This window comes from Girardinichthys multiradiatus, chromosome X (assembly GCF_021462225.1).
Source record: "Girardinichthys multiradiatus isolate DD_20200921_A chromosome X, DD_fGirMul_XY1, whole genome shotgun sequence".
NCBI lineage: Eukaryota > Metazoa > Chordata > Actinopteri > Cyprinodontiformes > Goodeidae > Girardinichthys > Girardinichthys multiradiatus.
In genome coordinates, this window is record NC_061817.1 from 30,492,091 (window position 1) to 30,517,059 (window position 24,969).

The window sequence follows — 24,969 nt, forward strand, 5'->3', positions numbered from 1 at the left end:
CAGGCTCCCAGTTCAGCACTGCGGGAAACTGGTTACCTGGGGCCATGCTTTTCTCTTTATAGAATTAGATTTTGTCTGACACAGTGTGGCGTATCTGTGTGCAATGGAGGAGGAGGTGCACAAAAAAGGTATAGTTTCTGTTCAAAATTGAGGTCTTTGTGTTTGATCGTAGTTCGTTATCTGTTTGGTCAGATCAACTGGATCCATGAGTCAACCAGTCGTTTTGTATTTATACAGCTTCTTTCTTACAAAGTTGAATTACTGCTTTTTTCAAAATAGCTACTGAATAGAAAAAAATCTGTTGTTAATTTTGATCTAAATCTGGCATTTTTAAGGACTGTTCATGTCATTGTCACAGCTAAAGAGTCACTTACCATTGATTATCTATAGCCAAGGAATTTATACTGTTACAATTTGGCCTTTGACTAGTCAGAAAAGAAGACTTGTTGAGAAATGTTTGAGAACTCTTAATATATGTTGAAGTGGACAACAGAAAACAGAGGAACAAGTGCTCCTACAGTTTACCATCCAGTGGATCGGCTGGTACACTGGTGTGGCCAGAACCACCTGGAACTAAACCCACTCAAGACTGTGGAGATGATGGTGGACCTTCAGAGAACACCACCCCCACATAACCCCCTCACCATCCTCAACATAACTGTGTCTGCTGTGGACCACTTCCGGTTCCTAGCAACCACCATTTCTCAAAACCTAAGATGGTCTTCACACGTAGACAATGTTCAGAAGAAGGCCTAGCAGAGACTGTACTTCCTGACGCAACTCAAGAAGTACAACCTTCCACATGAGCTGCTGGTCATCTTCTACACTGCCGTAATTCAGTCTGTCCTGTCTTCGTCCATCTCAGTGTGGTTTGGCTCATCCAGGACAGGACAGGTCCAGACTGCAACGAACAATCAGGGCTTCAGAGAGAATCATCAGGGCTGACCTTCCCTCTATCCAGGACTTACGCAGGTCTAGGGTGAGGAAAAAGGCAGCTAAAATCTCTGCAGACCCCACACACCCTGCACACAAACTGTTTAGACTTTTACCTTCACGTCAGCGCTACAGAAAACCAGCCACCACAGAGACTGTTTGTTTCCCCAGGCTGTTTATCTGATGAACACTTGAGTCAGAGTTCCAGGACAACCCCATGCATACTTGGTCTCACGTTATATTCCATTGTACAGTCAATTGAGTATATATGTACATTTAAAAATATATTCTTTATTATTGAGAGCAAGGTGTACCAGAGTCAAATTCCTTGTTTGTCTGTAAAAACTGATTCTGATTCTGATTACTTCTGAGGTTGAAACCGGGTTCTGGGAATGACATAAACCCAACCTAACCATGTTCCAGTTGCAAGTTAAAAAAAAAGATGTACCAGGTACTGTTTTAAGCACGTAACTGTCATATAGGAATTAGAAGTCGAGGTTTGTGTGAAATCTCAAACTTCCATCTCAACAGCATGGTTTCACTGAAAAAGCTTTATCTTGCCTTATCGGCAACGAAACAACTTATTTATTAATGCTAATTATTATTGACTTCACCAGTACTGCTTAATGCCCTCCTAAAACATGTTCTCTTGCAATAAACAACAAGCATCACCAAGCATTCACTGGCATACTGAGCCTGAATGCAATTGTCAGTCTGCTTGGTGCAGTCCAAGCAGCTCTTTGCAATATTGACATTGAATGCAATAATATTGCGATGACAATAAACTTGTAATATATTGTGTGATCTTAAAGGGAACGTAGTTTTTTCTGTTTTGTCCTGTTGTATTTCTGTTTCTGTTTTAATAGTGTTTACTGAAGTGTTAATTGTTATGGAAAACAATCGGGAACCCCTGATCTGGGGGATTGTGAGGTCACTCAACATAAAATGAACAAGACAACTCCAAAACTAACTAAGTTTTTCACCAAAACATGAATGCAGGAAGGTTTTGCAGACTAGACAGACAAGCAAGAATAAAGAAGGGGTGATCTTGGACATATCTATCGTTTCATCCATGTAATAACCTGTCCATGACCGAAAACATCTATTTTTCACTGTTGTTCTGACATCATTAATTGTTAACATTGTTTCTGTGACTACTAGTAGCTGTTTGGCCTTCTAACAGTTCTGTATTTAGACTACTCACAAGTCCCTATTATTGTTTTGGCACATCTACAGCATTTCATTTTATTCTTTACTTATAATTTACCTTATTAGTCTCAGTCCCATACGTAATATAGTCTAGGCTCATTTTATCATCTTTAGGTCATTATATATTTTTATTTTAATGTTTAACCTCTCCCAAAGATTTATTTTAACTTTAAGAATGAACACACAATATCTAAAGACAAGGTGCATAGTTTATTTTTCCATGGCATCTTTTTGGTGAGCAATTTGACTGAATTTTTATTTGAATAGTTTCTTTTAGTACAGTGCTGGGTTGTTTTGTTTTGTTGACTGTTCAAAAATAACCCAGCTTTGCTAATGTGACAGTGCGATGGTGACAGTATTCAGCTCTGTTTCTTGTTTAGCCTGATGCATGGAGAAATCACAGCAAAAGCTGACACAGAGGCTGAAAAGAAGAGCCTGCAGGACAGAGATGCATTGCTCTTAATGTGATTTAGCCATCAGATGTGTTCCTTTTTTTAGTGTTTATTAAGTCTTGAGAGGCACATTTAATTAAAGTTTTTCCACATTTAAATGCAATACAAAAACAACATGGACCATGTGTCATCACGATATAAATATATATAAACATGTGCAACATTTGCCAGCACGTACACACAAGCATATTACTGAGCTAATGAGTGATCTTCCTCATGTTGACAGCGTGATGGGATGTGGGTTAGAGCATAACAACATAACCTCCAGGCAGGTTGGACAGCACAAAGATCCTCTTGTAGTCATTTGTCCCTTCTTTAGAGCTTCTGGCACAAATATTTGTCATGTGTTTCTGTGTGACACCAAGTTTACCATGTCCTGTTGTCCCATTACATTGATTTCACTGTGTGTTTCTATTTGCTCCCCTACTCACAGTTGTTTGATCATCAGTAGTGTATTGTTAACAGTTTTATAATAGTATAGTTTTTTGCGTCATTATCTTGTTTTTATCAAATATGTTTTTCTACACTTTTTCAGATCAGCTGCAGATACATTAAGACTATTATGAGGCATACACTGTGAGTCCTCCATCACGTTATTGTCTTTCCATCTTTTCTTTTAATGGCATAGGAAGATAGGATGAAGCAGAAAAATAACACCATTCTACTCCATATCATGCATAGTTTGATGTCCAGCTAAAACAGGCTATCACAGATTTTTTTGTTAAAAACTAATCAGCTCCATAGTTCTCACAAGTTATACATACCAGAAATGTACATGACTGCTACAGAATTGACACTAATATTGTAGTAATAATAAACCTAATAATCAAATAATCCTTCGCAACGTATACGGTTCACTTACATCGGGAGTCACTAATAGAGAACTGACAGTTCATTCACCGGTAGTCAATTAATCCGTTAATATAAAAAAAAAAACATAAGAGAGACATTATGTCCTGGTCAGGATATCTCATCAGGCTCACCCTGGATTCCACAGTACTGATTCCAATATACACGCTCTATTTAAACCTGGAGCACATCAAAAGCAACACACCTACTTCCACGGCATGACGTAACACATTTTTCCAAACATAGCATACATGGTAAGATAGAAAACTATGATAGCATCCTTACTTAAGAATAGCTTGAAACTTACTGAACTTGTGAAGATTCATATTCTTTTGTAATCAAGCTATACCTGATTACAGTTAAAGGCTTCTTGCCGCCAACCTCCTCGTATGGGTAGATAATAGAATATTTTATAGATTCCAGTAAACACACTATTAGATAGTAGTCCAGATAGTATGTCTGGACTATTTATTTAACATCAAAATTGCATGTTTTCTAGTTTGCTAGTATCATTCAATATAAAGCCTATCCTGTGTCATCCCTCTCTACACAGAGGCAAATTTCAGATAGCTCTGTGTAGCCACTGTTTGATTCTTGTGTTTTGCCAGAAACATTTTATTTGAAGGTATTTTCAAAAGACAGTTTATCGATCCACCTGCAGAACCCCTCTTGAAGATGCTTTGGCCTTTTAAAAGTTGATAGCTCAATCTTATCACATCGTATTTCAATGAGTGATGCCAACAGTATGTAACTCATGAAAAGTACGTAGCAAGACTGGTTACAATTGGGCAATGCCTTTGGAATTCCCATTTCAAACCTACTTGGAAATTAGATAAGTTAAATATTATTGTATATTTGTTTTATACTTGTGCTATATAAATACATTTACTTAACGGGTGACTACCTTCCCTAGCAGCTCAGAGTTGTAACATCAGCTGTTCAACTTCAGCCACCCATCCTGTATTGAACCTTGCATAATGCACAGAGGTCAGCAGAACACATTAGATCACAGCTAAAGTCTCTTGGAAGGGGCTTAAGGTAACAGGCTCTCTAAATTGAGAAAAATAAGAAATTTCCTTGGCTTCTAGTGCCATGGCAGGAGTTAATTTGTTGGCCCAATTGCACTAACACAGAACTGAGCATCTTAAAATTAAAATATAATTAAATCAAATATAATTTATTTTGAACTGGAGGAAATTTCTGGGGGTGTGATGTGCTACAATAGAAAGACAATACTTTTATGCAATAAAATTCTAACTATGTAGCTAGTTGTGTCACATATTAAACAAATTTAAATGAATTTGAGTGAATTGTGTGGGCAGTATTAAGGGGTTTCACACAAGCCTATATAATGCCAAGCAATTGTAACAAAGAAACAAAGAAATAATTTTTGAAGCCCCGCATCTGAGAAACAAACAACACCCTCTTGCACCTTGGAAGGGCACATGATTGAGATAGTCGTCATCATTGTCAAGATAAAGTTTCCTGGATCTGGTTCTCCAGCAAAAATAAATAATTCAGGATGAAGGGATCTTGTTAGACAGGTATCCGATTACCAACTAGTAATTATAAAAGCTATCTGTAATTGCTTCATGAAGATGTGAGGACATAACAGAATAAAAACGAACTAAACTTTGCCTATGTGATGTGGCAGAAATTGAATTATTGAACCCATTGGCTGACTCACCTCAGCAGCACCTAATTATTAATATCCCTAATGTGGATCGAAGTTTTTAATACTCTGCAACAGAAACTAGGAGCCCCTCACACTGAGCCTTGTTCTGCTGGAGGTTTCTTACGGTTAAAGGGGAGTTTTCCTTTCCACTGCCGCTGCATGCATGCTTAGTATGAGGGATTGCTGCAAAGTCATTGATACAATGCAAGCAACTGTCCACTGTTCCAAGAGGAGTGAATGCTTCAAGAGGAGTGAATGCTTCAAGTCACCGACTCAATGCAATCTGCTGGATTTCCTTAGATTGAAACTTTTTTAACTGCTTTGAATAATAAACCGAATTTGACTACATTGTTTGATAACTAGGATCATTTGGAATGTATGTACCTGACTTAGAATCTGCATGATTCAATTGAATTGACCTTGTAAAGTGCCTTAAGACGACGTGTTATGATTTGGTGCTATAGAAACTGAACTGAACTGAATTGAATTTTCTGGACAGAGGAAAATCATATAATCATGGATGGTGAAAATTATACATGAGGTCAGAAAGGGGCGATGCTGGGTTAGATTTACTGTGCAGTCTTGCATAAATGCCAAATGTTGTACACGCAGCATAAAACATATAAGGAACATGACAAGGAAAGTGACAAACGTCTTAATACCTCAATGCCATTTCTTATGAACGCAATGCCATTTCTTATGAACGCCATGTCTAAAAAGGCTTAAACACCTTCAAGTGGGCAAGTAAAAAATATATCTCCTTGAAAGGCCTTGGTGAACCATTTTTTATTGTTGTGTTAATCAATCAAAACATCAGACTGAAAGCTACTTGCAGCTTTGTGTAACATCCTTTTTGTACACATGGCAAGATTGCTTTGAATGGGTGGGTGGCACTTCAGTTTCCTAACAGGAAGTGCTTGCGCTGATGAATGGCAGTTTTCCCCAGAGGAAAGAGTGGGTGACACGAGTTTGTGTTTATTTGAAAAATCAAAGTCAGGTAAATGAATGCACCAAGAAATTCTGTGGCCCCAAAACCTGTCAGCTGAGCTTTAAAATACATGTGTTACACACTGCTAATCCTGTGCTCTCATTGTGGGAAGCTAAAAAAGGACAGCATAGACATAAATGACTGTTCAAGGACAGTTGGTCATGTTTCCTGAATGGGTAGTTGTGATCACTTGCACATCAGTACACAAGTGAATATAACCAGAGAAAGGGAGGGACATGCAAAAGTGCACACAGCCTCTGTTGAAAGTTAAGATTTTTAAAACGTATTAAAAATGACACCATAATAAACCATTTAAAACCTTTTCAACCTTTTGTGTTACACTTGCCCCATGAAATCCAAATGCAAAACCGGTTGATATTGTGGGGAAAATATTTTTTTTTTTATAAAAGCTGCGATATCGTGGTTGCATAAGGGGGCACACCCTATAACTAATACTTTGTTAACGTTCTTTTTGGCTCAAAAGATTATTATATACTTTCATGCTCTGCCCTGCATGCATAAATTAGGACATATTTTTTCTCCATGAGGTGATACCACATTTTATTACTGTAACATTTAGCTCTGGATAATGGCTAGGCCTTTACAAAATGTTTATTTTCTTCCAGTGATGGCATTCTATTGTTTATTTGGATGTTTGCTTAGACTCAAAGAAATCTCTATCTTCAGCCAGACATCGGAAGGTTTTTGGTCAAAATTGGCTAATATTTGGAACTGTTCATATTTTATCCATCTAGACAAACCTTCCAGCTCCATCTGAAGAAAACCAACCTCAGATCATGATCCCACTACCACTGTGATTCACTATGCATATGGTGCTCTTTTTGTGATCCAGAGTGATGTTTTTGTATCAACGTATCTTTTGAAATTGTGCCCCAAAGGTTCCTGCAGCTCCCTTAGTGTCACTGGCAGCCTCATTGACCAGTTTTAGTCTTATCTTTTCATCAGTTTAGCTGAAATGCACAGTTTTTGCAGTGTCACTGTTCTCCTGTATTTTCTCCAATTACTGATGAGTGTTTTTACTGTCTTGTTACACAAAATAAATGCCTGTGCATTTTTTATACCCTTCACCGGACTTATTTCGTTGTACAAAAATGTTTGTTTTATTATTTTTAACCTTTCTGCGCACTATGCCTTTAGCAAAAATCATCCAAATGAGCAAATGTCAAATACTGCTGCAACAGTTGAGCTTTATGTTAGGTTAATCACATTTGATCTAAATCTAAAGGCTGAATCTTGAATTTTTACATAACAAAAACCTGGCAATTAGACAGGGGTAATCACACATTTGAAATTCACTTTTATTTCTACTTACTGAATGCTTCTACTGTAGATAGCTCTTTGACATAGAGCTGACAGCTGACACATTTATTAAAAGCCTGTCTCTTTATGGTATTTGACCTTTTTACAATGGTTATATTTCTGTCTCAGCCTGCAAGGAGTCACACTTGAAGGTTATCTGATCTGCAAAGGTCACGTGACTTTGGGAAACCCTCGTTAATCAGAAGAAGTCAGAGTTTAGTAAGCAGTCATTTGTTTTCTATGTCTTTGTTCAACAGTACAACAAGCCTTTGCAGCAGCTTGAGGATGGGGTTTAGATTAGTTTGATTTTTGCTCTTGCGTAATGAAAGTTGGGACACAACTCTCTTATTTTGTCATCCATCGATTCCCGTGCTCATAAATATGCCACGGTTTTACGCATTGACTCCAAGAAAATTTGAATAAGTTGTTCCTTGCATCTTTGCCAGTACTGTGTGGAGGGAATGAGGAATGTTGGCTTTATGTGAAGTCCATAAATATAACACTTTGTACTTTGTAAGCGAATGAAGGGAAAAAACATAAAATCAAACTTAATTTCTTTATATAGTTGTCATTTCACGAGCTGAGTAAAATGAGTTTCTGGTGTAGTGATGGCAATGAATAGGTACTGCAGCAGCATTTGTTCTTGGTGTCTGAGAGACAATGAGAAAAATAAGCGAGAAAGATAGCGACAAAAAAAAAAGCTGGCAGAGATGTGTTCAGGTAATTCATGTTAGACAACTAGAAATTTGCTTCAGTGTTAGAATGTGTTTGAAGTAGCTGCCAAGGCTATTTTCATTCATTTGCAAAAGAAGGTTGTAAAGGATAAAAGAGACTGACTGCTGGAGATCTTTGATGGGTTAGCCAACGTAAAAGGTGAAGTAATCTTATGTGCATGTCTGCTTTTAACTTTTCTAGGTTTGCCTTTGACTTGGCGTGAGCATGCAGGTGGCCTGAAAAGGTGCAGTGCTGAGTATGAAGTGTTTTAGATAAGGGCTCCTCATGTTTTGACTGAATGGGTTTCACTTTCACAAACACTGATTTCCTCTGCATAGTGCCTTATAGGAACATGGGTACACTGCAGCTATACCACCAGCAGAATAATTGTACAACATGTGCACAACACCCTTGCATGTTCTTCCTGTTTCAAAATCATAAAACTATTTTACCAACAGTGCAACCAAAACCCTGAAGCAGCTCTTTGACATAAATACTGGAACTCAAAACTATCACTAATGCAGTACCTAAAGTCTTCATTTCTGGCATTTTCATTTCCTATCTTCTAACCATCTGAGACAATGGAATGATAAAGTGAATCATTTAATCTAATAGTAACTTTGCCAGTAGATCAGGAGGCTTCTTCACTCATTTAGCATCATTCCTCTTGAAAACTGAGCTAATTCCCCTTTGTAGATTTGGTTATGGGAAGAGAAACACATTAGTGATCATCAATTGCAGATTTTTTTCTTGCGTCTTTGCAGCTGGCTTTGATACAGCTGTAAAGATAATTGATTATGAGTGCCATGGCTTAGGAAAAATATGCTTTTAACTGTTTTAGTTAATCAGCTTACACAGATTAATCTATTATTACTCACGATAAGGTATTAAAATGAAATTTTATCCTGATGCAATTGGTAATTGTTTGCAACTTCCATCTAATGTATATATTTGGTTATCATCAAGGCCACCATTAATACTCTCTGTTGGTAAATTGTGATTTAACTGTGATTAACCAGATGTTTTGGAAATCCAGACCTAGGCGTGCTTTCTGTCGAAACTTATAGAGTGAATAAATTACATGACATGAAGTAGGCTAAATGATCTCAAAAAACAATACAATATACCCCCATCTAAAGAAATTCAGGCACAGATGACATATACAACTTTTGACCTTAGCCTCAGAAAGGTTTAAACGACATTTCTAAGGTTTTGGGACTCCAGTAAACCACAGTGAGAGCCATTATCCACAAATTGAAAAAAACATGGAACAGTGGTGAGCCTTTCTAAGGAGTGGCCAGCCCGCTAAGATTAATCCAAGAGCGCATTAACGACTTTTCCAGGAGGTTATAAAAGAACCAAGAACAACATCTAAAGTGCTGAAGACCTCACTCGGCTCAGTTAGTCAGTTTTCATGGTTGAACATTGACCAAGAGACCGGGCATAAATTCCATCTTTGGGAGAGCTCTAAGGCCAAAACCACTGCTTACCAAAAAAAACACAAAGGTCCATCTCCCACGTGCCAAATAAAGAAAAAGATTATCATATTAATGACTGTCGATATGATACGTACCTAATAGTGTATTTTTCTGGGGCTGCTTTGCTACTACAGGTACTGGGTTGCCTGCCATAACCGATAGATCAATGAATTTTGTTAAAATTCCTAAAAGTTAATGTTCATCCTTCACTTTGTGATCTTAAGCTCACTTGCACTTGGATTGTGAAGCAGGACAATGATACAAAATAGAGCAGCAACTCCACCTCTTAATGTCTCAAAGCTTTTGATGTGGCTTAGTCAAAGCACTGATCTTAAACAAGCAGCTCTTTCTCAAAAATCCTCCAGTGTGGCTGAAATTAAAAGGATTCTGCACAAAAAGAGAGGACAAAAATTCCTCCTTATTGTTAGACTTTAAAAATGTCTAATGTTAAGGGTGGCACAACCTGTTACTGGGTCTAAGGAGCAATTACATTTTCTACATAGGGTCAAGTGATAGTGTTTTTTCCCTTAATAATTTAAGTCATCTTTTGAAAACTGAGTTTTGTATTTACTCGGATTATCTGTGTCTAATATTAAAATGCTCTTGATGATCTGACACAGAACACAGTTGAAGTGGCATGACCCTATCTTGTCACTTCACCCTGAATAGTCCAATTCACATGAAACACTGCTTGCTTTTTTATGTGAGATTCATTTAGGCCTTTCAAAATTCTTAAAACATCAAAAAAACATTAAAAATAACGATGCTCATATATTTCTATGGACTTTCTGTCAGCATGGGGTATCCTGATGTTCTGTCTCTTTAGCGTCCAGGCAGGATTTAGAGCCTGTTGAGTCATGACGAGGCCAAATTTCAAAGTCCAATTCTCTTTTGTCTCTCACAAGAAGAAACTCGACCTTCTCTTTGGTTGTGGCATAGATAACACAGCTCCATGAAATCGTCATGACTTCTTGTCTGACCCGTCTGTTTGGTTACTGCTTAAAGGCAAGCACAAACAGACAGGTTAGAGGAGCTAAAAATCTTAACCCTGGTGTTAATGCCATCAGATCTGTCAAAACATTTCCAATGAGAAATATACATTTGTAAGGCTATCGTTGCTATTACCTTGGTGTTCTCTCTTAAATTTTCCTTACACGTGGCCCAGTGCTTCCTTTTTTAGCTGTTACAACCGTTAATTGACCTGAACTGATTTTGTGCGGCCCCTAACTGCAGTTCAAGAATGATTTGGCCCACCAGCACAGATGGTTGATGCAGATGGAAATTTTTTATTTTTAATTAGGGCAAAATTATTACAGACAAGTTAAAATCTTCTTACAATTGAAAATGCTAGGTACACAAAGTATTTATCTTTTAATAACCACACTTTTTAGATTCTCTTTAATTTCGTAGTAAGTAGGAACACATCTATTCAATGACTTTTGCTCAAAGTTGACTTTTGTGCACCGAAATCTGCTTTTAATCAATGTATTTAAATTGGCTGAATGCAGCAAGCATTTTGAAAGAAAGAGTGACCTGAATCATACTCTTATTGCTGAGAATAGACACATTTTTTATCAGTTCTCTTCAGTTGAGCACAAAATAATTTGTAAACTGGATATCTTTCTTTTAATAAGGCAAATATGTAAAACCCTTTTTTAAGCTTGGGTTCTACAGTGATGTATACATCCTTTTCCTGCAGAAAACCTAACTATTTAATTCAAATATTGTAGGCTCATATTTTGCTCAGCAGGAAAACAAAATAATTATATAATAGTGTTTGATTACATTTTTTTGGCCCTCGAGTACTTTTAACTTGACAATTATGGCCCATGTGAAAAAAAAGTTTGGACACCACTGAGTTAGAGTGACAGCTTTTAATATTCAGCCAAGCAGAGTCGCCTCCAGAAAGTTTTCAGTGGAATGGCCACAAGTAATCTTGGAGATGCATATTAAAACCAAAAGCCAACACAGGATTTCAAGAGTTTTACGATGTTGTCACATGTTGGAGGGTGGGCGCCAGAGGTGGGAGCGAATGATTTAAGTAGCACTAAAAAAAAAACACAAAAAATGACAGAAAAGTACAAAATAAATAAATCTTGCAACTCATTAAAACTCTCCTAAACATATAAGACTTCCTTGCTTGGAGTGCATCACACATTGTTTGTACAATGCGTTCCACACATTTCTGATCCTTGTTAGAAAACCCCTCCAAAACAAATCAATTAATAGAACATTTCTAAATGAATTAAATAATTTCGAGCAATTATGAAATAATATTTGTTGTGAAAACAGAAATCTTTAAAGGAATTTTAAGCATTGCTGAGTTCAAGATGTAAAAAGCTATATATATGTTTTCAAGTAATTGCTCGGAACATTATTTTATTCTTCTGTTATGTCTTCTGTCTCCATCTCTAAAATATTTGAGGATTTAGCTGTTTACCCACAAATCTCTTGTTAAATACTTCATCTTCTAAATTCTCATATAATATCTCTGACAAATTTGCCTGTACAAGCTTCAGTCTTTGAAAGAATTTGTTCTTTTCATAAATTATTTTAGCTTACTGTCAAGATGTGGAAAACTGAAATAAAGAGAAATCTGTTCACTGGACTTTCCCTTTCACCCTTTTCTTTACCTCCCCGGGCCTTTTGCTAAAGCTGTCTTCCCTGTGAGAAATAGACAGCTTCCTCAGAAGCACCCAAGGTTGACTCACTTCCTCCATTTGGTCTCTCTATCTCCTCTGTCTCTCTTTCTCTGGTTCTCTGTCTCTCTCGTTCTCTCACTTTGTCTGTCTCAGGTTAGTGGCGCTCCACTTTAGAGTTTCCTGCTGTTACATGGTAGAACAGACCTGAAGGTAAGCTTGTTTTCTCTTGATCCATGCCATATTGCCAAAGTAATCTTGTACACGTTGTGAATAGGAAAAAAAATAGAGAAGTTAGCTGTTTCGGGTTCATTTCAGGGCATTTGGAACTTGTGGAAAGAGTGAAGCAGTTGCTGGGAAAGATGTTACTTTTCTCCTAGAGGTGAAGTGTTTATGGTGAGCAGCCGCTGCAGCATGAACCTTTAATAGCTGTTAAAGTGTTAGACCTGTAAAGCAGCACAACAAATGTTTTTAGCTTTAACTCCCAGCAGTTCTTTGTGGGCATGTGTGTGTGATGCAAGGATGGTGCAGAAACAAAGCTACACACTGGTTGTCACAGAAAGAGCTGGTAGAAAGGTTTTATGCTCTTCCTGTTGGGTTCTTCCTCCAATCAGCTGATAACTCATGTGGTGATGCTTATGCTGATTCTCTTGAAGATAAAATGTCGATGTTGCACATTTGAATTTCACTTATTTTGTCTGTTTGGAAATGTGTGATTATGTCTTACATGGTTTTCGTCCATTTTAACAATTTCAGCAAAACATTATGGGTCACAGCAACAGCTCAGATTATTTGTTTGGTTTTTTGGTCACTCTAGTTAAAGATCGGCAAACAAGCTTTAAAATTAAAGATAACCTTAGTAAATACAAAATAGTTTTTAAATGAAGATTTTATTCATTGAGAAAAAAAACCTCCAACCTAATCATAAGTGAAAAAAAGGCATTTCCCTCTGTACCTAATAACTTGTGGTGCCACCACTTGCAATGGCTGCTATTAAATGTCTACAATAACTGGCAATCTTCTATATCACTATGTAGAAACTTTGACCCACTCTTCTTTGCAGAATCTTTATAGGATTTATGTATGGACTTTTATTAGGCCATCCCAAAACTGCCTTTTTGGAGGGATGGGGCTCTTTTATGACATCCTAGATGAGTTTTTAATGCATCCTTGGGGTCATTTTGGTACGTCAGCCACTTTAGGAAGGATCACCCTTGTTTGCTCTCACCATGGGACACTAGAGTCCCAAACCTTTAGAAATAGCTATGTAAATCTTTGTCAGTGACATTGGTTCTCAGCTGTTCTGAAATTTGTTTAGATCAGGGCATGAGTTGCTGTTTTAGAACTTTTAGCCTACTTCATGTTTGCATACAGGTTCTGTTTAGAGGAATGTTTTTACTTAATTGATACAGTTAGAAAAACAAAGCAATAACTAAAGCTCTATAATCACATATTTCATAGAAAAAGGATAGATGGCATCTAAGGATGTGCAGTGACATCCACCCATGGTAAAGATATGTAAAAATACTTGAAATGAATGTATTTTTTGCAGTAGTATTATCTTAGACTGAATAATTTAGAATATACTGCAATAAATGTACAATTATTTATTAAAATAAAATATCCGTCCTTAAGAAAATATGTTTTTAACAAACCTTTTGTACCCCTAATAGTTTCTATAAAATAAATGTACCTAAAGTTGAGATTATCTTCAGCAAAAATGAAATATTTAGAAGTCGAACTGTGACAAGCCAGACTAGAGGAGGAGCCTAGCTAGCTTTTACAGAGCTGCAGCAAAGCTTGCCATCTTAGGGTCACCGGATTTCCATAACAACCATTTAACCTAAGACCTTTGGGCATATTTTTGACGGGGTTATCAATGCTTGAAGAGGGTGCTTTGAATTGCCTTTGGTAGAAATAGATGTAGACATTTAATAATCCCAGGCGCCATTTGAGGGATAAATTGTGACATGACGTACATGCACACATCAGATGAAGAAAGAATTGTTGAGTCTTATATTAAATAAATTTCTTTTCCAGCTGGCTAATGACTCTTTTGACATATGACAGAAAGTCATGTGTTGAAGTCATGAGAAGCTATTTACAAAATCAAGCTGTTTTGTTATCTGCAGCGAATAAGCTTTTTTTTTATGCATTATTGCTAACCATGTGCAACATTTTATGTTACTGTACCTTCTAATTATTGACTTCTGTTTGTTCTAAAAAAAAGAATTAAGTTTGAAGAAGAAGAAGATAGAAATAACCTAATGTGGAGTGTATAAATGGAAGTCAGGATTTCGGAAATAAGCTGCTGAGAAACAAAAGTGAAAGAGATGTGTGAGAGACACAGTATCATATTGGTGGGGAGGGTGAACTTCCCTTTTGTTTAGCTGCTGTGTTATAGTAAAGAAGTTATGTGTAGGTCTGTTTGTTTGGATTGTGCATGCAAAGATACACAAAAGATGCACACTTTGTCAAGCAGAACCACTGACACCACAAACACATACAAATACACTCATGCACACACAAACATGACAAATGTACACCACAAACTTCCCGCATACTCATTTCTGTCTGCCTTTTACTGACAGTGACTGCGGCACTTTTGAGAAGGCTGAGTGGGTGTGTTGACTGGAAACAAGTGGCATTGGCCTAACACTACGCTTTTCGACCTAAGGATAACTGAAGAACATGTTTAGGTCTTCAACATGTTCAGAGTGAAAATAGGTGTCCTGCAGAGACATTAATAACTTGCTGCTGTTGTTTCAGATGGAACAAGAAAACAAATTTAAGGAAGTTATTGCTCATCAGGAAGTTTGGTCATTTTCAGTGTGAAAATAGTCAAATCTCCATGTGGACCTCCTCAAGAAATTGAGTTCTTGAAATTCTTTTTAATCTACTGAAAGCAATGTTCTGTGTTTAAATTTTACACACATTTGCAAATCCGTTGTGGTCTCAGGCCCACCTGATTCATTCAGTCAAGGGCTTTACTAGTTGCATCAGGTGTGCTTTAGCTTGAACGCTTCAGATACCTGGAAGTGTTTCATTAGAGGGCACAATATAGCTAAGTCAAAATAATTGTCCTAAAAGTTCAGAAAATAGGTAATTAACTTGCACAAAGAAAAGCAAACGAAAAGAAAGCAAAGACTGAATATTTTCTACGGATGCAGATGGACGCATACTTTCAGTAAATGGCACAGTGACAACACCTCCTGGAAGTGGCAGAAAAATACAGCGATCAATGGCAGCCACCAGATATCTGGGAGGCAGGTGGTCAAATGTCCTCGACTGACAGCAAAGATGGCACAGGAGGGCTCATACTAAATACTGAAGGGCTCCAAGCCTCAGTATTTAGTATGAGTCCGTATACTTACCTGAAAGCACAAGAAATGTCAGCTCCATTTTGCTCTCAGCTAGATCAGTCAGTCAAAGATGGTTTTGGGATTCTGCTCTGTGGACTGATTAATTAAAACTGGATCTTTTTGGACCTGTGGATCAGGTAGAAAAAACATCATGTATGACCTGTGACTCATGGAGGTTACTCAGTAATGCTCTGGGGCTGCTTTACTTCCCCTTGCATTGGAGACCTGCATTGTATAGAGAGCAAGATGGAGCAGAAAATCCTGGGAGAAAGTGTCATGGCATATCTGAGAATGAAGAAGCATACCTCAAATCCCCCGTGGTTTGATTTTAGAAAACGTCCTGGAAGATAATAAAGTAGCCATTCCGGTGACCTTACTTGGAGTTTGTTCAAAATCTCTGGTGGGATTTAAAAAATGTGTTTGCAGCTCGCAGGCCCCAAAATATTGATGAACAGAAGGTATTTTTCTATAAGCATTCAACTAAGATTGCTCAGGAATGCTGCCAGAAACTGGTGTCTGGTTATGAATCTTCCACTGTATGCAGCAGGTAACGTGAAAGGGTGCTATACTAAGTACTATAGAAGTAGTTGAATAATATTGAGACTGCTGTAGACGTTAAAGTGATATTTTGTGTTTATTTTGGAAAAAACACATGTAATATTAGTTGTGTCGAGCAATTTAAATTGTTTTTCTTTGATGTTTTTATTTTAAACAGGAGCTAGTTTGTACATTCTGTCAATAAACCTAATTTGCAATGGCAGCTGAGAAATGTTTAGGTACAATTGTATAGTTGTGGATGACCTCTGCCATATATCTAATCCATCAGTTGTTTATAATATATGTGTATATAATAATTTATCATGATCACATAAGGTTCCCTGTGATGTTGGATTTAATTTTCCTGTAAGACAACTTTGCCAAACTTGATATTGCATGATGAATATATGTATATCCTGAATTATGCCAATGATTTTTAAGAACTTTTAGAAGGATAAAGAAGGGATTTAATCACTTATGATTAAATGTTGGAGAATTTTCACTCCAACCTCTGAACCTTTCATTTTTAATCTTTAAGTGTGTCTTTCTTTGTAAATAATTTGTAGCACTCTGAGCAGTAAATCTTTTTGCAGTATTTATCACTACAGAGAAGAACATATGCACACACCATTTAAAGGTTAGCGCGAGAGAGGATAGTTTTATTGCTTGGAACAACTAAGTTTCATGCTCTGTGACAGTTATGCTGAAGATAAAGTTTAAAGGAACGTGGGAGCAGCCAGGCTGTCTATGCTTGAAATAAGACAATGTAACAGTAGCCTGAAAAAGTAGCCTGAAAATTTCTGAATATTTTCTGGGGATTTGAATCCTGAAACCCAAAAGCATGAACTGCATGAATCAACACCAAGCAAAGTGTACGTGTTGGTGATTTTTACTACTGCTTTCTACTTTTAAGCTGTATCTTCGGCGAAGTCATAGGTACATCTAATTACTTGGTATTCAAAAGCATTGTTAAAGGGAAAATCAATAACTTTCTCCATAGATTGCACTTCACAGGTGATGCCTCTTGATTACCCCTCCAGAATACAATGGGTTGGTAGTCTCATCTGGACAACCTTCTGCTTTCTGATACAGCCATAAAAGGGCAGCAACAGATCGAAGACCTGTTGTGATAAATGTGTCTGTAGTTTCAGAATGTGGAGAACAACAATGTAAGGAATAACAGAGGCTCATATTGCTCTGTTAAAACTAAATTTCTGTGACCACACAGTCAACAGGGTGCTTGTAGCTGCTGCTGCATCTAACATTGAGATCAGTGGCGTGCACAGACATTTTGGGGGGCAGGTGCTCAAGTGGAAAAAAAGGGCACCTTGTGCGCCACATGAAGCTATCGGTTGCCTTTGTAGTGTGAGATTTATTACAGGCACACCATGAACATAATTTATATGTATTACTAAGCACCCACATAACGAACTGTACTGTGGGATGTAGGGAAATGACCACCCAGGAAAGAAAACTCAAAACAACAATGCATTTTGCAAAATTCTTAAGATTAATAAGGCAACAAAATTATCATAGATTGATTTAAAGTTAGATTACTGATTCACAACCAGCCTTTAACCTGAACTTCCTGAGTCAAATTTGAAACTTACGTTATCCATCATTTTTTTTCTTTTTACACACTGAGTACGTGTTTGTCTTGACTATATCATTCTGTACTTTTATCACAAAATGTCTTCTGCACCAAATAACCGTATGTTGTAGCAAAGCAAGTTACACTGCCAAATTTACCATGTAGGTCACACTAAATGAGTTATCTTCAGAAATGTGAGGAACCAGTGACCATTCTGCAGTGTCAATCAACTATACCCCGAAAATGAGTTATAAAATCTTTATAGTCAAAATGAAACCAACAGCAGAGAATATGATCATAAGAAGAATCATCTATACTTCTGCATGTAGTCAGTGTGATATAAAGCTGCAGTGAATAGTAATGTTTTCACTCAAGATTTGAAGGAGCTACAGTCTTCAGCCCATCTCAGGTTTTCATGGGTTTGGTTCTAGAGCAGAGGAGCATAGAAACTAATTGTAGCCTCTACGTTTAGTTCTGATTATGGGAACACTGAGTGAAGAGGTCCCTGATGACCTTAGGGAGCTGGATGGTTTGTTCCTGACCAGCAACTCTAAAATGTATTTAGGCCAAAGACCATTCAGTGCCTCATAGACGATCAGAAAGATTAAAAATTTTATACTTTTACACTGGCCTGCAAATGGGGCCTTGAGAAAACCCACGTGTCATTTTTGTTGGCTCGGATTTATTATTGCCAAGTAATAAAGTAATCCCAGTATCTCAAGTAAGATCTAAGCCATTTTAGCACAGTACCGCATTATCCCACTCACTGGGAGTCAATCGATAAGGATGTTGTTATAACGTGTTTCAAACATAGAACTGAAAACTTGTAAAACCAACTGTGGTGTATGTTGTACATTTGTGTTTCAGAAAATATATAGGGTGTGTGGTTATGTATAGGCATATTGATCTTTATTGCACAAGACTTCAGCAGAAGAAAGAAATCCAACACTTTACTTATTTACTGTGCTGACTTCTGCAGGTGTTCTTCATGGAGATAGTTCGGCAAACTGTCAATTGAGAATGTCCTCATCTTCTCTCTGATATAATCAAATCACACATTCTGCTTTGTTTGATCTCATCTGTACGCTGTGTTCCTGACTTTGTACTAACTAGCTGATTCCTTTGCAGCTTCAGGGTGTTGATGATGGCAGTGTGGATCCAGGCCCAGCAGCTTCAGGGAGATGCTCTTCACCAGATGCAGTCACTGTATGGACAGCACTTCCCCATTGAAGTGCGACATTATCTGTCCCAGTGGATAGAAAGCCAGCTCTGGTGAGTTTTTTCATCCAGTGCTTCAGGGGTCACTCAGCAATTACCACATGCACATGTATTCACCATTTCTTCTCTGTGCATCTTATTTGTGTGCATGAATGTGTGGTATTAGGGATGCCATAGACCTGGAAAACCCACAGGAGGAGTTCAAGGCTAAACGCCTGCTGGACAGTCTGATACAAGAGCTGCAAAACAAGGCTGAGCACCAGGTTGGAGAAGATGGCTTTCTACTTAAAATCAAACTGGGTCACTACGCTAATCAACTCAAGGTGATTTTATTTTTTATTTCTGATTGACCATGAGTCATCACTCATTTTTTCATTTTTTTTTTTTCGAGGAACCCAGACTTTCTTGTATAGTTTGGTCTCAGTGGTTCTCTGGGTTATCCGAAGGTCTATCAAAGGTTTCATTAGATTCTTTGCTTGACAATTTTGTTTCTGCTTGTTAAGCCAATCATCTCTGACATATAAACCATTCAGGTATATAAAAGACTCCTAAACTCTTTTAGAAGATTGTTTCTACACATAACAGGCAACTTACCAAAAGGCACATTTTAAGTTGGGTTTTATTCTGACTGACATGAAATTGTGTTTTGGCATCAACAAGTTAATGCTCAAAGAAGTGTGAGCTGAAAACTTGACATACAATAGATGATCAGCTAAAGGATGACACATCTTTCAGGTCTTGTGTGAGGCACTGCTGAATTTTCCCCCGTTTCTCAAAAATCAGACTTTCAGTTCCGTTGATATTCTATTGACATTTTTAGGCTTGTCACTTCTTCTTTTATCCTCCCCTTGTGCTCTTTCATTGCAAGCTAGGAGAACTATTTCAAAAACGTAAAAGAGAGTCTGACTTATTTGAAGGTAATTTTAAAAAGAAAAAATACAAATTAAGAGTGGATAAAACTTCTTGACTTAACTGTACATAATAACTGTTAATATTAGCCATGGAAGCTGAGCGATGTTTCATAAAGATAGATAAACTGTACTAATATAATGTTACTGCCTACAGAGAGTAAATAAAAGCCTTAAACGCTGGAGACAATGCTGATTCTTCCTTGTTGTACCATAATGATTCAAAGTACAGATCTGTCACACTTGAAACCTAAATGTCACTCACCAGTGGAAGTCAACTGATGCAGGTTTTTCTTTTCCTGATACCAATATTTCAAATTTAGGGGGGGGGGGCAGATAGGCAAAGTTTCAGGTTGCTACTGTTTATTTATAGATATGAACAGAAATGGGTCAGTCTCAATGCGTTTGGCTTGTTATTATAATTTAGATGTTTTCTTTCACAAGCACAACATGCAATAGTAGGGTGAAGTGAGCCAATTGAATTAGTAGCAGTAGCTCCCTTTGTAACTCGGCTCATCTGGTGTTAAAGACGTTTAAGGTGTTTTATTGCAGGAGGGACTGGTGCTCATCACATCACTGCCTGGCCAAAAAAAAAAGTTGCCACCAGGATTTAACTAAGCAAACAGGTACGAGCCTCCCATTGAATAATCACTGCCTGGGCGATTATGTTTCAGCTGGCAACAAGTTATTTAACCCCAACTGGTGCAATGAGTTGCTTCTCATTTCTTAAACAACCATGTCGAAAGACACATCCTGTGGTCGTGGAAAAGATGTCAGTCTGTTTCAGAAGGGTCAAATCATTGGCATTCATCAAGCAGAGAAAACATCTAAAGAGATTGCAGAAACTACCAAAATTGGGTTAAGAACTGTCCAACACATTATTAAAAACTGGAAGGATAGTGGGGACTCATCGTCTTCAAGGAAGAAATGTGGCCAGAAAAAGTTGTGAATGATCATGATCGGTGATCACTGAAATGTTTGATGGAATAAAATCGAAGAAAAACAACAGTAGAACTCTGGGCTATGTTTAATAGTGAAAGTAAGAGCATTTCCACACACACAATGTGAAGGGAACTCAAGGGATTGGGACTGAACAGCTGTGTAGCCTTAAGAAAACCACTAATCAGTGAGGCTAACTGGAAACAAAAAAAGGCTTTAGTTTGCTAGGGAGCATAAAGATTGGACTCTGGAGCAATAGAAAAAGGTCATATGGTCTGATGAGTCCAGATTTACCCTGTTTCAGAGTGATGGGCACATCAGGGTAGGAAGAGAGGCAGGTGAAGTGATGGACCAATCATGCCTAGTGCCTACTGTACAAGCCTGTGGGGGCAGTGCTATGATCTGGGGTTGGGTCAGGTCTGGGTTCAGCAACAGTATGTGTTTAAAGAATGAGGTCAGCTCACTACCTGAATAAACTGAATGACCAGGTTTATCCATCAATGGATTTTTTCTTCCCTGATGGGACAGGCATATTCCAAGATGACAATGCCAGGATTCATCAGGCTCGAATTGTGAAAGAGTGGTTCAGGGAGCATGAGACATCATTCTCACACATGGATTGGCCACCACAGAGTCCAGACCTTAACCCCATTGAGAATCTATGGGACGAGCTGGAGAAGGCTTGGCACAAAGCAAAGTAGCTTTTAAAAATGAAAACGCTCACTCAGTGGCGTATATACAGGGGTTGGACAATGAAACTGAAACACCTGTGATTTTTGTGTGGGAGGTTTCATGGCTAAATTGGACCAGCCTGGTAGCCAGTCTTCATTGATTGCACATTGCACCAGTAAGAGCAGAGTGTGAAGGTTCAATTAGCAGGGTAAGAGCACAGCTTTGCTCAACATATTGAAATGCACACAACATTATGGGTGACATACCAGAGTTCAAAAGAGGACAAATTGTTGGTGCACGTCTTGCTGGCGCATCTGTGACCAAGACAGCAAGTCTTTGTGATGTATCAAGAGCCACAGTATCCAGGGTAATGTCAGCATACCACCAAGAAGGACGAACCACATCCAACAGGATTAACTGTGGACGCAAGAGGAAGCTGTCTGAAAGGGATGTTCAAGTGCTAACCCGGATTGTATCCAAAAAACATAAAACCACGGCTGCCCAAATCACGGCAGAATTAAATGTGCACCTCAATACTCCTGTTTCCACCAGAACTGTCCGTCGGGAGCTCCACAGGGGTCAATATACACGGCCGGGCTGCTATAGCCAAACCTTTGGCCACTCATGCCAATGCCAAATGTCGGTTTCAATGGTGCAAGGAGCGCAAATCTTGGGCTGTGGACAATGTGAAACATGTATTGTTCTCTTATGAGTCCACCTTTACTGTTTTCCCCACATCCGGAAGGGTTACGGTGTGGAGAAGCCCCGGAGAAGCGTACGACCCAGACTGTTGCATGCCCAGAGTGAAGCATGGGGGTGGATCAGTGATGGTTTGGGTTGCCATATCATGGCATTCCCATGGCCCAATACTTGTGCGCGTCACTGCCAAGGACTACCGAACCATTCTTGAGGACCATGTGCATCCAATGGTTCAAACATTGTTTACTGAAGGCGGTGCCGTGTATCAGGATGACAATGCACCAATACACACAGCAAGACTGGTGAAAGATTAGTTTGATGAACATGAAAGTGAAGTTGAACATCTCCCATGGCCTGCACAGTCACCAGATCTAAATATTATTGAGCCACTTTGGGGTCTTTTGGAGAAGCGAGTCAGGAAACGTTTTCCTCCACCAGTATCACATAGTGACCTGGCCACTATCCTGCAAGAAGAATGGCTTAAAATCCCTCTGACCACTGTGCAGGACTTGTATATGTCATTCCCAAGACGAATTGACGCTGTATTGGCCGCAAAAGGAGGCCCTACACCATACTAATAAATTATTGTGGTCTAAAACCAGGTGTTTCAGTTTCATTGTCCAACCCCTGTATATATAGGGTACCCTGGATTTACAACGTATCTGCTCTGGTCTGGTCCGGTCGACTGCAAAGCCCGGAGGAGCCCCAAGAACCATACGCAGATTGTGCAGTAAAAGCCAGTGATAAATGTGGTAGCAAGTACAAAACCACTCATTCTGTGGAGGTTAAACCAGTAAACTTCTTCATTTTTAATTTTTTGCATCCAGATATTTTCATGTGTTTTGTTCTACAATTGGTGAGTTCACTGAGTGCAGCGAAGCTATATTTGTTTCTTAATTTGCTGCATTTAATGTTTAATTGCACAGTTTATAATACCTTAGTTAACCCAGTAACTGATCTAATTGATCTAATGTAAACAACTGCTAATATATACACGTGTATGTATAAATATTTGTGCGTCTTTAGTGAATTATTTTGAAAATCCAGATGTTGTGCTTGTTCTATGTCTTGGTGGTGCGGGATGATTCATGCATATTGACTCCAGCCGTGCTCCGACATCTGGCAAAAATAGACTCTGGTCGAATTAGATGGCTGTCCACACGCTGCAGCATTTGTGCTCTGGCATCTGATGACAGCTGTCTTTCTTCTCCTGACTCTGCTGCGTCTCTCTCTGATAGGGACCGAAATACAGGTCCTTCTCAAAATATTAGCATATTGTGATAAAGTTCATTATTTTCCATAATGTCATGATGAAAATTTAACATTCATATATTTTAGATTCATTGCACACTAACTGAAATATTTCAGGTCTTTTATTGTCTTAATACAGATGATTTTGGCATACAGCTCATGAAAACCCAAAATTCCTATCTCACAAAATTAGCATATCATTAAAAGGGTCTCTAAACGAGCTATGAACCTAATCATCTGAATCAACGAGTTAACTCTAAACACCTGCAAAAGATTCCTGAGGCCTTTAAAACTCCCAGCCTGGTTCATCACTCAAAACACCAATCATGGGTAAGACTGCCGACCTGACTGCTGTCCAGAAGGCCACTATTGACACCCTCAAGCAAGAGGGTAAGACAGAAAGAAATTTCTGAACGAATAGGCTGTTCCCAGAGTGCTGTATCAAGGCACATCAGTTGGAAGTCTGTGGGAAGGAAAAAGTGTGGCAGAAAACGCTGCACAACAAGAAGAGGTGACCGGACCCTGAGGAAGATTGTGGAGAAGGGCCGATTCCAGACCTCGGGGGACCTGCGGAAGCAGTGGGCTGAGTCTGGAGTAGAAACATCCAGAGCCACCGTGCACAGGCGTGTGCAGGAAATGGGCTACAGGTGCCGCATTCCCCAGGTCAAGCCACTTTTGAACCAGAAACAGCGGCAGAAGCGCCTGACCTGGGCTACAGAGAAGCAGCACTGGACTGTTGCTCAGTGGTCCAAAGTACTTTTTTCGGATGAAAGCAAATTCTGCATGTCATTCGGAAATCAAGGTGCCAGAGTCTGGAGGAAGACTGGGGAGAAGGAAATGCCAAAATGCCAGAAGTCCAGTGTCAAGTACCCACAGTCAGTGATGGTCTGGGGTGCCGTGTCAGCTGCTGGTGTTGGTCCACTGTGTTTTATCAAGGGCAGGGTCAATGCAGCTAGCTATCAGGAGATTTTGGAGCACTTCATGCTTCCATCTGCTGAAAAGCTTTATGGAGATGAAGATTTCATTTTTCAGCACGACCTGGCACCTGCTCACAGTGCCAAAAGCACTGGTAAATGGTTTACTGACCATGGTATCACTGTGCTCAATTGGCCTGCCAACTCTCCTGACCTGAACCCCATAGAGAATCTGTGGGATATTGTTAAGAGAACATTGAGAGACTCAAGACCCAACACTCTGGATGAGCTAAAGGCCGCTATCGAAGCATCCTGGGCCTCCATAAGACCTCAGCAGTGCCATAGGCTGATTGCCTCCATGCCACGCCGCATTGAAGCAGTCATTTCTGCAAAAGGATTCCCGACCAAGTATTGAGTGCATAACTGTACATGATTATTTGAAGGTTGACATTTTTTGTATTAAAAACACTTTTCTTTTATTGGTCGGATGAAATATGCTAATTTTGTGAGATAGGAATTTTGGGTTTTCATGAGCTGTATGCCAAAATCATCCGTATTAAGACAATATAAGACCTGAAATATTTCAGTTAGTGTGCAATGAATCTAAAATATATGAATGTT

At 38.6% G+C, this 24,969-nt stretch overlaps 1 protein-coding gene across 3 annotated transcripts in view; it reads left to right on the top strand.

The window, feature by feature from the left end:
• The window catches only part of LOC124862983 (signal transducer and activator of transcription 5B-like), an 88,901-nt gene that overhangs the window by 28,130 nt on the left and 35,802 nt on the right, over positions 1-24,969 (top strand). For 2 of the 3 annotated variants that reach the window (XM_047357206.1, XM_047357207.1), the window contains exons 2-3: positions 18,876-19,019; positions 19,132-19,288. In XM_047357206.1, the coding sequence (XP_047213162.1) occupies positions 18,889-19,019; positions 19,132-19,288 (288 nt within the window). In that variant the 5' untranslated portion in view covers positions 18,876-18,888. Of the gene's footprint in view, positions 1-12,446; positions 12,471-18,875; positions 19,020-19,131; positions 19,289-24,969 lie in introns of those variants that run through there. The other variant, XM_047357208.1, reaches the window with a different exon arrangement.